Source organism: Pseudophryne corroboree, chromosome 4 (genome assembly GCF_028390025.1).
Source record: "Pseudophryne corroboree isolate aPseCor3 chromosome 4, aPseCor3.hap2, whole genome shotgun sequence".
In the NCBI taxonomy this organism is placed as follows: Eukaryota; Metazoa; Chordata; class Amphibia; order Anura; family Myobatrachidae; genus Pseudophryne; species Pseudophryne corroboree.
Window position 1 is genome coordinate 301,705,523 of NC_086447.1, and position 14,412 is coordinate 301,719,934.

Sequence of the window (14,412 nt, forward strand, 5' to 3'; positions counted from 1 at the left end):
ACATCAATGGCACGTGGTGCTCCGCAGATTACACGTCTATTATTCGCAATGGTGCAATTTGTCCTGTCACGATACGCTTTCACCAAAGCAGCACACAAACAGCGCTGTTTCAGAAATTCTGCCACCCTTGGCCCGGAAGCCGATAATCATCCCTTTATGCACCTCTGATAAATAGCCCATTTTACCCATGACAGCAATAAGTGATATGTTGCCAGACAGCCTGTCGTACGCCTTGTATACACTCCAAGCCAGTGCATGACACGTGAAGTACTTCATGGGCTACACGCTGCCGACATCAAATGTAGGTGGTGGTCATAACAATGTGACTCGACTGTGTAGTTATCCACCAACTCCTTACTGACTTGAATGCTTGCCTCGCCTTTTGCATTAATTAATCATTCACCCCCTGCCTCTGAAAAGAATTCTTCATGTAAGATGAATCCTCATTGTCCGTGTTCAAAACCAACCCGCCATCGCCCTGAGATGAAAGCTCTTGCGTCGTAACCCTCATAAGACTTATACGATTTATATTCCCTGAGGCTTTACTTGCTGACGCAGAACCCCAAAGTGACATGTAGCAAGCTATGTGAATTTATGCAGTAGTCTGGAACAAAGATTAAGCCCAGGCTAATTTCACCAGATCTGGACCCTGTATGCTTCAGTGTCCAATCCTTCATAGGATGTGTAAGCATAAAACACTTGAGAAGGTACATTTTTTTAATTCTATTCTCGATTGCTGCTTTGAATTGTATTGTATTGTATTCAAGCTGTGACATTGTTCAGTGTAACAATAACTAAAAGTTACCTATATGCAGATACCTAAAGCAAATTGAGCTTCATGTTTTTTTTCTTCTCCAAGCCGTGTACCCTACCTTTTGGGAGGAGTGGGATGTAAATTCGGCTTTAGCTATATATATAAATCTATAGATTTCCACAATACTATAAAAGTGTAAAGTTATTGTTGAATTGATTTTATGAAATGCATTTGAGGGAAGCTACTTCACAGTATTTTGTGTCAACATTATTCTGAGGCTGTTAGAACTTTTGGTCCCTTGTATGTTGATTTAAAATGCTACAGTTTTTATAATCTGTGATGAAGCATAATTCATTAATTTAAACACAACTTTCTTTTCAGTCAAATGATTTGGTGAAGACCTATCCTCCTTTCGTAAATTTTTTTGAAATGAGCAAAGAAACAATTATACAGTCTGAGAAGCTGAAACCAAGATTCCATGCTTTCCTGAAGGTATGCAGTTTAAAAAAATTACTTTCAAAAGAGTGTGTACAAACATAAGTTGGAACTATGGTAATGCAAATGAAAGCTTTTAGTATAGCAAATGAAAAGACAATCTTTGTGGAGAGGGTTTATCTTGCTTTGCAGATCTGTTTTTAAAGTATAGTAGTTTGTAGTTCTCGTCTATCTGTCCTGCATGGCTATGTCACTTGGCTGACATGAATGGTTTGAACAGATGAGCGTAAAAAGCTTATTAGGTGATTCCTTTGAAACCAGTTGATGGTCATGGTCATGTCCAGGTTGAGGCTGGACATTGACTGACCCACACAGGCCCTGCACCAACAAAAATAGGCCTGCTTGAAAAGTATCTGATCTGCTTGTCGAGAGTATCATGATAAAGACTTGTCGTCAGACTGCTTGCCTGCGCCATCAAGTGGAGTGTGTATAGATGTCTTCATACATATTTGCTGCAGTCATGCCAAACAGACCCTCTTATCACACCAGGTTGCATGAGATAATCTTCTAGCGGTGGGCATCTTTGCTTCTTTTTTGACAAAATTGCTTTAGTTGCAGCCTGCGTCCTTGTCACATTACGTTGCGACTTAGACATGACAGAGTTGCAAGGGACCCGGCTCCTCACATACGCCAGGCTTCTTGCGCTGCATGGTGTATTAAGGCTAGATGTTGGAAGAAGAATCTGTACCTGTAGTTAAGAAGCAGCAACTCCCACGTTAAGTCAATGCTAACAAGGCTGTTAATCAGACCATCAGTTGGCTCCAGTACCACGGATATGTGAACGCTTCATACCCAGGCAAACATCCGAATAAAGAAAGCGTGCATTTATTTATTGCATACCTGTACTAAAACTGTTGTAGCACTTTTGGTAAATAAATCACATAACGCCGTAAAATATCAAATACAGAGTAAGCAATGTTGCACAGCTTTCTCTAGAGCCCAACCCCTCGGTCACTACCAGCAGTATAGTACTTTTCATACACGATATAGCAGTGTATTGCATATTTCTCTTACGTCCTAGAGGATGCTGGGGTCCACATTAGTACCATGGGGTATAGACTGGTCCACTAGGAGCCATTAACACTTTAAGAGTTGGAGAGTGTGGGCTGGCACCTCCCTCTCTGCCCCTCCTACCAGACTCAGTTGAGAAAATGTGCCCGGAGGAGCCGGTCACAGCTAGGGGAGCTCCATAGGAGTTTCCTTAGTTTATTTTTTTCATTAGAGTTTAGGCACAGGGAGGCCTCCCTGCTTCGTGGGACTAAGGTGGGGGAGTAGTGTCCACCCTAAGGGGTCTGAGCCACTATCTCCGCTGACAGGATACTGAGCTCCTGAGGGGATCGAACGTTCGCCACCACAGGGTATCGCTCTCCCCAGCAGCATGCCGCCAACCCCCTTACAGAACCAGAAGACTTCTTTGGCGAGTTAGTCACTGGCCCCCCCTGGCAAGTGGGGAGCCGGTGTGAAGATGGCGGCAACAGGGTAGCAAGCCTAACTGCGCTCCAAGGCTCAGCGGTACTTGGTGCGGCTCTGAGGAGTGCCCTGAGCCAGCGCCTACACTGGTCGTCAAGCCTGTCAGGGACCTCAGATCACCGCCAGCATACACCTCAGGCCTGTATAAATTCAAACCAGAGAGGGAAGCCACGCCATGAAAGGGGGCGGAGCTTCTCCTCATAGCGAACCCAGCAGCGTTCAGCGCCATCTTTCCTGCATGCAGAGGCGCTGACGGGAGAGCTGTGCCTCCACATCAACTCCAACTGCCTTGTACGGTACCAGGGGGTTGTAGAAGGGGAGAGGAGTCTTGTAATAGACTGTTTACCCTATTAAGGGGCACAGTTAGCGCTTGTAAGGGGTGTCCTTTATCTTAAAAAGCGCTGTGTGTGGGTTGGCTCCAAACTCTGTGTCTCTCTTGGCATTCTTGGGGGGGAAACTCTGTCTGCCATTTCCCTGTGTGTGTGTTTCACAAAACGCCATGTCTAGGGACTCTGTGTCATATGCTGCAGAGGATATGTCCTCTCAGGATGATATGATCCCATTCCATGTAATCAGGATTGCTCTGTTTTAACACAGATTCCAATAAGAGAACCCGAGTGGTTAACCTCTATTAAGGATATGATCTCTGATTTCTACTACGGTAGCACAGAATGAAACTACAACTCAGGTTTTACAGAACTCTATGGCTGTTTGGTCCGACTCGGCACCTTCAGGGCCCCCTGGCACTCACTCTCAAAAACGTGCTCTTGCCCAGTTTATGCAAGATGACACGGATTCCGACTCTGACACGGTTGATGGTGATGGGGACGTGCTGAGGGGGGCGGCATCTCTTGCAAAAGGGGTGCAGTTGATGATTGAAGCCATTAGCGATCTGTTAAATATTGCTTACGCAATACCTGAGCAGGTTTACTTCACGGATAACAAGAAAGCCTCGCTAACCTTTCCTGCGTCTAAGGAATTAAATGCTATATTTGAAAAGTCCCTGGAAATCCCAGAGAAAAAATTCCGGATCCCAAGAAAAGTTCTTGTTGCATTCCCCTTCCCTGAGGAGGATAGAAAGAAATGGAAAAACCCACCCATAGTTGACGCATCTGTATCCATACTGTCAAATAAGGTGGCTTTACCTGTCCCGGGATCTGCCGTGTTGAAAGAACCTGCTGATCGCATGATTGACACTACGCTCAAATCCATATGCACGGCTTCGGGGGCGATACTACGGCCTACCATTCCCTGTGCATGGATTTCTAAAGTGGTCTGGCACGTTACTTGAGGTATTGGATACAATGGATAAGTGTTGTTGAATGGTTGTTATGTAACATAAAGGATTCTGCGGGATTTACTGTGGAATCTATGAAAGACCTGGGTTCGATGGCTGCAGGGATATCTTCCATGTCTGTCTCAGATCGCAGAGGACTCTGGCTGCGCCAATGGTCTGCCGACACAGAATCCAGGAAAGGCGTGGAGAACCTACCCTACACAGGTCAGGCTCTCTTTGGGGAAGCGCCAGATGCGTGGATTTCCACGGCAACTGCGGGTAAGTAATCTCTTCTTCCTTCTGCTGCGCCTGCTGCGAAGAAACCCTTTTTCTTCAGCTGCGTCAGTCCTTTCGGACTCCTAAATCAAGAAAGAGTAAACCGCATAACACCTTCTTTAGAGGAGGACAGGCAAAATCCAAAAAACCTGCTACTGCAGTCTCCCAGGACCAGAAGCCTGCTTCTGGTACATCAAAATCCTCAGCATGACTGTAGAACGCACGGCCTTGAGGAAGGACCGGTGGGGGCGGTGCTCAGAAGGTTCAGTCACATTTGGGTGGCGTCGTGCCTCGACCCCTGTGTGCTAGATATTGTGTCCCAGGGGTACAGGCTGGAATTTCAAGAGCTCCCGCCTCAGTTTCTTCAAATCAGGCTTGCCAGCTTTGCTGGCAGACAGGGCTATCCTACTGGAAACCATCCAAAAATTGGAAGAGTCACATGTCATTGTCCCAGTTCCACTTCATATGCACCACAAGGGTTACTATTAGAACCTTTTCATGGTACCGAAACTGGATTGTTCGGTCAGGCCAGTTTTGAATTTGAAGTCATTAAACCCCTATCTGAGGGAGTTCAAATTCAAAATGGAATCTCTGAGAGCAATGGTCTCAGGTGTGGAGGAGGGGTAGTTTCTGGTATCCCTGGATATCAAGGATGCATACCTCCACATTCCGATTTGGCCGCCTCATCAGGCTTCTCTCCGATTCGCACTGTTAGACTGTCACTATCAGTTCCAGCCACTGCCATTCGGCCTCTCCATGGCACCGAGGGCGTTCACCAAGGTGATTGCAGGGAGTGAACATAATTCCATACCTGGGTGAGCTGCTGATAAAGGCAGTGTCCAGGGAAAAGTTGTTGCAGTCCGTTGCTCTCACGACTCAACTGCTCAGCGATCACGGTTGGATACTGAACCTTCCAAAGTCACATTTGGAACCAACAAGGAGATTGTCCTTCCTGGGGATGATCCTCAACACGGAAGTGCAGAGGGTATTCCTCCCAGTGGAGAAAGCGTTGGTGATACACTCAATGGTCTGGGATGTCTTGAAGCCTCTCCGGGTATCTGTTCATCCGTGCATTCGCCTTCTGGGGAAGATGGTTGCCTCCTACTGGGCTCTACCGCACGGAAGATTCCATGCGCGATCCTTTCAGCTGGATCTCCTAGACAGATGGTCAGGATCATATCTGCACATACAGCTGAGGATACGTCTCTCACCAAAGGAAAGGATTTCACTCCTCTGGTGGCTGCAAATGCCTCACCTGCTGGTGGGCCGCAGATTCGGAGTTCAGGACTGGATCCTTCTAACCACGGATGCAAGTCTCAGAGGTTTGGGAGCGGTCGCCCAAGGGGAAACCTTCCAAGGAAGATGGTCAACTCTGGAAGCCGTTCTTCCAATAAACCTTCTGGAACTAAGAGCCGTGTTCAACGGTCTTCTACAGGCGGCACATCTTCTACGAGATCGGGCCATTTAAGTGCCGTTGGACAGTGTAACCGACGGTGGCCTACATAAACCGACAGGGCGGAATGAAGAGCAGAGCTGCAATGTCAGAGGTGACAAGAATCCTCCTCTGGGCAGAAAGGCACGCGTTGGTGCTGTCAGCGATCTTTCTTCCACTAGTGGACAACTGGGAAGCGGACTTCCTCAGCAGACACGATCTCCATCCAGGAGAATGCGGCCTACATCCAGAGGTGTTCACAGAAGTGACCAGTTGTTGGGGCGTGCCTCAAATAGACATGATGGCCTCACGTCTCAACAAGAAACTTTGGAGGTACTGTTCCAGGTCGAGAGACCCACAAGCAGTGGCGGTGGATGCCCTGGTAACTCCGTGTATGTGTTCCCTCCACTTCCACTCATTCCAAGAATTCTAAAGCTCATAAAGAGAACAAAGGTTCAGGCAATTGTCATTGCTCCGGACTGGCCAAGGCGACCTTGGTACACGAACGTTCTGGACTTGCTGCTGGAAGATCCGAGGCCTCTTCCTCTTCGCGAGGACCTTCTGCAACAGGTGTCGTTCGCTTATGAAGACTTACAGCGGCTACGTTTAATGGCATGGAGGTTGAACGACAGATATTCGTTCTGAAGGTTATTCTGAACAGTCATTCCTACCCTAATACAGGCTAGGAAAGGAGTAACGTCTAAACATTACCATCGCATTTGAAAAAAGTATGTATCTTGGTGTGAATCCAAGACGTTTCTTACAGTGGAGTTTCAACTGTGACGGTTTCTCCTCTTCCTGCAAGCAGGTGTGGATATGGGCCTAAGGTTGGGATCCGTTAAGGTTGTGTTGGCTTTTCATATCAACCAACCTATTGTGGTGCCAGTTGCTACTGACTCCTCAATTACTTCGAAGTCCTTGGATATTGTAAGGGCTCTGAAGATCTATGTGAAGAGGACTGCTTGTCACAGAAAATTGGACTCTGTTTGTCCTGTTCATCCCAAGAAAATTGGGTGTCCTGCTTCTAAGCAGACAATCTCTTGCTGGATCAGGTTCACTATCCAGCATGCGTATTCGACGGCAGGATTGCCGTGTCCAAAATCTGTTAAGTCTCACTCTACTCGTAAGGTGGGTTCTTCCTGGGCGGCTGCCCAGGGTGTCTCTGCTTTACAACTTTGCTGAGCGGCTACCTGGTCTGGGTCGAACACGTTTGCTAAGTTCTACAAGTTCGATACTTTGGCCTCTGAGGACCTAAAATTTGGTCAGTCAGTTCTGCAGGTGCCTCTGCGCTCTACCTCCTGTTCTGGGAGCTTTGGTACATCCCCATGGTACTAATGTGGACCCCTGCATCCTCTAGGACGTAAGAGAAAATAGGATTTTAATGACCTACCGGTAAATCCTTTTCTCGTAGTCCCAGCACTTCGTTACCTTGCAGTGGTTATCTGGTTCAGTACGACTTTGTTCTTAGTTAAGTACTGCCTTGTTACTTGGTTAAGTAATGTTTTTCAGCCGTTGCTGAGTTCAAGCTAATTAGTATGGTTTGCCTTTTATGTGTGAGCTGGTGTGAATCTCACCACTATCTGTGTTAAATCCTTCTCTCGAAGTATGTCTGTCTCCTCGAGCACAGTTTCTAGACTGTCTGGTAGGAGGGCCATAGAGAGGAGCCAGCCCACACACTCAAACTCTTAAAGTGCCAATGGCTCCTAGTTGACCCGTCTATACCCCATGGTACTAATGTTGACCCCAGCATCCTCTACGGACTACGAGAAAAGGATTTACCTGTAGGTAATTAAAATCCTATTTTTGGCACCTTATCGTCCAACTGTTTAAATTCATTTTGTGCAGTTTTTTTCCTCTACGATGTGGGTGGTGGTAGTAGTAGTATTAATGAATGTAGTTTCGCTCCGTAGTCGAGCATACTGTAGATCATGAGATCGAAGGTTTCCATGTTAGCTCGCATCCACCATAGTTGAGGATTTCTATTGTCTTTGGTTGTGCCACATGCAGGCGTTTGTCAGTGGGTAGCCTTTTTCATCATCCCAATACTTTATAGGAAGATTGACATCACACACTGTATTGTGTGATTTTGTTTTCTAAACGTTAACATGCCCATGTTCACTGGTCTGTGTCAAGAAAATCATTAAAACCATTAGAGAATTGATAGGTGGCCATCGACCATCTATCAATTTTGCTCTGAAAACTGGTAGCTTAAAGGTAGAAGGAGCAGTATTCCCCAGTGGCACAGAATATTAGAGAATGTGGCTTTTGCTGAAACAGACCATTGAGATTATTAGCTTTGTCTGTTCCATATAAGCTCTAGCCAGCATGTGAACAGCGCTAAAATCAGCCTTACTCAGAGTATGAGAGGCTGCCATGTAAATTTAAATACCTAGCAGTTGGTTTCTTATGAAAAAGGGTTTGTTTGTTTGTTTGTTTTATTTATATATTTTTGTTGCCTGGAAATGTCAGTTTTCACTAATTTGTTTCCATAGTTTCCCTTGTTTTTGTCCATGTTAGTAGTTTGTGTGTCATACAAAAGAAACTGTTTCAAGGTTTCAACAGGTAATTTCAGTCAATAGTATTTTAAGCATTGGTAGTAATTCCAGTAAGTTATTAAGGGGACCAATTATGCTGAGTGCTTTTTGACGTATTAACTTGTTCAGCATACAGAGAAATATGCTATACCACTCAAGAATCCAGCATACTATAAATACTGACATTTGCTTAAAGTATAAAGGACACATTGGGGCAGATGTATTAATCCTGGAGAAGGGATAAAGAAGTGATAAAGCAGTGATAAGTGCAAGGTGATAACGCACAAGCCAGTCAGCTCCTAACTGTCATTTTTAAAATCTGTAATGAATGGCTGGTACATAATCACCTTGCACTTATCACTGCTTTGTCACTTCTTCAGGCTTAATACATCCGCCTTGTAATGTACCTATACCAGGTTTCTGGTGTCCATTGTGGTTGTAGCCTGACAATGCAGTGGGGTTGAGGTCTGTAGGTCCTCTCTCCCTGACATTAATTTCCAGTTTCTCTTAAATCCTAGAGGATGCTGGGGTCCACATTAGTACCATGGGGTATAGACTGGTCCACCAGGAGCCATTGGCACTTTAAGCGTTTGAGAGTGTGGGCTGGCTCCTCCCTCTATGCCTCTCCTACCAGACTCCATTTAGAAAATGTGCCCGGAGGAGCCGGTCACAGCTAGGGGAGCTCTCCTGAGCTTTTCTAGTAAAAGTTATTTCTCTGACGTCCTAGTGGATGCTGGGAACTCCGAAAGGACCATGGGGAATAGCGGGCTCCGAAGGAGGCTGGGCACTCTAGAAAGATTTATGACTACCTGGTGTGCACTGGCTCCTCCCACTATGACCCTCCTCCAAGCCTCAGTTAGATCTTGTGCCCGGCCGAGGTTGGATGCACACTAGGGGCTCTCCTGAGCCTCAAGAAAGAAAGTATAGAATTAGGTTTTTTATTTTCAGTGAGACCTGCTGGCAACAGGCTCACTGCAGCGAGGGACTAAGGGGAGAAGAAGCGAACTCGCCTGCTTGCAGCCGGATTGGGCTTCTTAGGCTACTGGACACCATTAGCTCCAGAGGGATCGACCGCAGGCCCAGTCCTTGGTGTTCGGTCCCGGTCCCGCCGTCCCCCTTACAGAGCCAGAAGCAAGAAGAGGTCCGGAAAATCGGCGGCAGAAGACATCAGTCTTCACCAAGGTAGCGCACAGCACTGCAGCTGTGCGCCATTGCTCCTCATGCACACTTCACACTCCGGTCACTGAGGGTGCAGGACCCTTTGGGGGGGTGCCCTGAGCAGCAATAAAAACACCTTGGCTGGCAAAAATACCACAATATATAGCCCCAGAGGCTATATATGTGGTAAATACCCCTGCCAGAATCCAGAAAAAAGCGGGAGAATAGGCTGCGGAAAAGGGGCGGAGCTATCTCCATCAGACACACTGGCGCCATTTTCTCTTCACAGTGCAGCTGGAAGAAAGCTCCCCAGGCTCTCCCCTGTAGTTTTCAGGCTCAAAGGGTTAAAAAGAGAGGGGGGGGGCACTAAATTTAGGCGCAATATTGTATATACAAGCAGCTATTGGGGAAAATTCACTCAGTTATAGTGTTAATCCCCACATTATATAGCGCTCTGGTGTGTGCTGGCATACTCTCTCTCTGTCTCCCCAAAGGGCTTTGTGGGGTCCTGTCCTCAGTCAGAGCATTCCCTGTGTGTGTGCGGTGTGTCGGTACAGCTGTGTCGACATGTTTGAGGAGGAGGCTTATATAGTGACGGAGCAGATGCCGATAAATGTGATGTCGCCCCCTGTGGGGCCGACACCAGAGTGGATGGTTAGGTGAAAGGTATTAACCGACAGTGTCAACTCCTTACATAAAAGGGTGGATGACGTAACAGCTGTGAGACAGCCGGCTTCTCAGCCCGCGCCTGCCCAGGCGTCTCAAAGGCCATCAGGGGCTCAAAAACGCCCGCTCATTCAGATGGCAGACACAGATGTCGACACGGAGTCTGACTCCAGTGTCGACAAGGTTGAGACATATACACAATCCACTAGGAACATCCGTGACTTGATCCCGGCAATAAAAAATGTGTTGCACATTTCTGACATTAACCTCTAAAAATGGGTTTTTATGTTTGGGGAGAAAAAGCAGGCAGTGTTTTGTTCCCCCATCAGATGAATGAATGAAGTGTGTGAGAAGCGTGGGTTCCCCCTGATAAGAAACTGGTAATTTCAAAAAAGTTACTGATGGCGTACCTTTTCCCGCCAGAGGATAAGTTACGCTGGGAGATATCCCCTAGGGTGGATAAGGCGCTCACACGGTTGTCAAAAAGGTGGCACTGCCGTTTTAGGAACGGCCACTTTGAAGGTACCTGTTGATCAAAAGCAGGAGGCTATCCTGAAGTCTGTTTTTACACACTCAGGTACTAGACTGAAACCTGCAGAGCGTGCTGCTGCAGCGTGGTCGGTGACCCTGTCAAACATACTAGTTTGCTAACATGAGAACATATTAAAGACGTCGTCTTATATATGAGGGATGCACAGAGGGATATTTTGCCGGCTGGCATCCAAAATGAATGTAATGTCCATTCTGTCAGGAGGGTATTAGAGACCTGTCACTGGACAGGTGATGCTGACTTTAAAAGGCGCATAGAGATTCTGCCTTATAAGGGTGAGGAATTATTTGGGGATGGTCTCTGGGACCTCGTATCCGCAGCAACAGCTGGGAAGAAATATTTTTACCTCAGTTTTCCTCACAGACTAAGAAAGCACTGTATTATCGGGTACAGTCCTTTCGGCTTCAGAAAAGCAAGCGGGTCAAAGGCGCTTCCTTTCTGTACAGAGACAAGGGAAGAGGGAAAAAGCTGCACCAGTCAGCCTGTTCCCAGAATCATAATTCTTCTCTCGCTTCCTCTGAGTCCACAGCATGACGCGGGGGCTCCACAGGTGTAGCCAGGTACGGTGGGGGGCCGTCTCAAAAATTTCAGCGATCAGTGGGCTCGCTCACAGGTGGATCCCTGTTTCATTCAAGTAGTATTTCAAGGGTACAAGCTGGAATTCGAGATGTCTTCCCCCCGCCGTTTCCTCAAATATGCCTTGCCGACAACTCCCTCAGGCAGGGAGGCTGTGCTAGATGCAATTAATAAGCTGTATTCCCAACAGGTAATACTTAAGGTGCCCCTACTTCAACAAGGACGGGGTTACTATTCCACACGGTTTGGGGTACCGAAACCGCATGGTTCGGTGTGACCCTTTTTTATATTTAAAATCCTTGAACACATACATAAAAAAATTCAAGTTCAAGATGGAATCGCCCAGGGCGGTTATTGCAAGCCTGGACGAGGGGGATTACATGGTATCCCGGGACATCAAGGATGCTTACCTGCATGTCCCCATTTACTATCCTCGCCAGGAGTACCTCAGATTTATGGTACAGGATTACCGTTACCAAGTCCAGACTCTGCCGTTTGGACTGTACATGGCACCGAAGGTGTTACCAAGGTAATGGCCGGAATGATGATACTCCTTCGAAAAAGGGGAGTTTTTAATGATCCCGTACTTGGACAATCTCCTTATAAGGGCGAGGTCCAAGGAGCAGTTGCTAGTCGGGGTAGCACTATTTTGGAAAGTGCTACAACAGCACGGTTGGATTCTAAACAGTCCAAAGACACAGCTGTTTTCTACGACACGTCTACTGTTCCTGGGGATGGTTCTGGACACAGACCAGAAATAAGTGTTTCTCCCGGAGGAGAAAGCCATGGAGCGGTCATCTCTAGTCAGAGACCTCCTGAAGCCAAAACAGTTATCGGTGCATCATTGCACGCGAGTCCTGGGAAAAATGATAGCTTCCTAAGAAGCAATCCCATTCGGCAGGTTCCATGCAAGAACTTTTCAGGGGGACCTGTTAGACAAGTGGTCCGGATCACATCTTCAGATGCATCGGCTGATAACCCTGTCTCCAAAGACCAGGGTATCTCTACTGTAGTGGCTGCAGAGTGCCCATCTTCAAGAGGGCCGCAGGTTCGACATACGGGACTAGGTCCTAGTGACCATTGATGCCAGCCTTTTGAGGCTGGGGGGCAGTCACACAGGGAAGAAGCTTCCAGGGACTTTGATCAAGTCAGGTGACTTCCCTACATAAATATTCTGGAACTGAGGGCCATTTACAATGCCCTGAGTCAGGCAAGGCCTCTGCTTCAAAAGGCCGGTCCTGATCCAATCAGACAACATCACGGCAGTCGCCCATGTAAACCAACAGGGCGGCACAAGAAGCAGGATGGCGATGGCAGAAGCCACAAGGATTCTCCGATGGGCGGAAAATCATGTGTTAGCACTGTCAGCAGTGTTCATTCTCGGAGTGGACAACTGGGAAGCAGATCTTCTCAACAGACACGACTTCCACCCGAGAGAGTGGGGACTTCATCCAGAAGTCTTCCAAAGGATTGTACACCATTGGGAAAGGCCACAGATGGACATGAAGGCGTCCCGCCTCAACAAAAAGCTATAAAAGATATTGCGCCAGGTCAAGGGACCTTCAGGCGATAGCTGTGGACGCTCTGGTAACACCGTGGGTGTACCAGTCGGTTTATGTGTTCCCCCCTCTGCCTCTCATACCAAAGGTACTGAGAATAATAAGAAGGCGAGGAGTAAGTACGATACTCGTGGTTCCGGATTGGCCAAGAAGAGCCTGGTACCCAGAACTTCAAGAAATTATATCAGAGGACCCATGGCCTCTGCCGCTCAGACAGGACCTGCTGCAGCAGGGGCCCTGTCTGTTCCAAGACTTAACGCGGCTACGTTTTGATGGCATGGCGGTTGAACGCCGGATCCTAAAGGAAAAGGGCATTCCGGAGGAAGTCATTCCTACGCTGATTCAAGCCAGGAAAGATGTAACTGCAAAACATTATCACCGCATATGGCGGAAATATGTTGCTTGGTGTGAGGCCACAAAAGGCCCCAACAGAGGAATTTCAACTAGGTCGATTTCTGCATTTCCTACAAGCAGGAGTGTCTATGGGCCTAAAATTAGGCTCCATTAAGATACAGATCTCGGCTCTGTCGATTTTCTTCCAGAAAGAATTAACTTCAGTACCTGAAGTTCAGACATTGTAAAAGGAGTGCTGCATATTCAGCCCCCGGTTGTGCCTCCAGTGGCACCTTGGGATCTCAACGTGGTGTTGAGTTTCTTAAAATCACATTGGTTTGAACCACTAAAAACCGTGGATCTAAAATATCTCACGCGAAAAGTGGTCATGTTATGGACCTTGGCTTCGGCCAGGCGTGTATCAGAATTGGCGGCTTTGTCATATAAAAGTCCTTATCTGATTTTCCATATGGAGAGGGCAGAATTGAGGACTCGTCCCCAGTTTCTCCCTAAGGTGGTATCAGTTTTTCACTTGAACCAACCTATTGTGGTGCCTGCGGCTACTAGGGACTTGGAGGATTCCAAGTTACTGGACGTAGTCAGGGCCTTGAAAAATTATGTTTCCAGGACGGCTAGAGTCAAGAAAATTGACTCGCTATTTATCCTGTATGCACCCAACAGGCTGGGTGCTCCTGCTTCTAAGCAGACTATCGCTCGCTGGATCTGTGACACGATTCAGCAGGCGCATTCTGCGGCTGGACTGCCGCATCCTAAATCAGTGAAAGCCCATTCCACAGGGAAGGTGGGCTCATCTTGGGCGGCTGCCCAAGAGGTCTCGGCTTTACAACTTTGCCGAGCTGTTACTTGGTCAGGGGCAAACACGTTTGCAAAATTCTACAAATTTGATACCCTGGCTGAAGAGGACCTTGAGTTCTCTCATTCGGTGCTGCAGAGTCATCCGCACTCTCCCGCCCGTTTGGGAGCTTTGGTATAATCCCCATGGTCCTTTCGGAGTTCCCAGCATCCACTAGGACGTCAGAGAAAATAAGATTTTACTCACCGGTAAATCTATTTCTCGTAGTCCGTAGTGGATGCTGGGCGCCCATCCCAAGTGCGGATTGTCTGCAATACTTGTAAATAGTTATTGCTAACTAAAGGGTTATTGTTGAGCCATCTGTTGAGAGGCTCAGTTGTTTTCATACTGTCAAACTGGATATAGTATCACGAGTTGTACAGTGTGATTGGTGTGGCTGGTATGAGTCTTACCCGGGATTCAAAATCCTTCCTTATTATGTCAGCTCGTCCGGGCACAGTGTCCTAACTGAGGCTTGGA

General features: G+C 47.3%; 1 protein-coding gene across 5 annotated transcripts in view; it reads left to right on the forward strand.

Annotated features, from left to right (window-relative positions):
* The window catches only part of ECT2 (epithelial cell transforming 2), a 719,104-nt gene that overhangs the window by 422,573 nt on the left and 282,119 nt on the right, over nt 1-14,412 (forward strand). For all 5 annotated transcript variants that reach the window (XM_063916272.1, XM_063916273.1, XM_063916269.1 and 2 more), the window contains one exon: nt 1,136-1,246. In XM_063916272.1, coding sequence (XP_063772342.1) covers nt 1,136-1,246 — 111 coding nt within the window. The remainder of the gene's footprint in view (nt 1-1,135; nt 1,247-14,412) is intronic.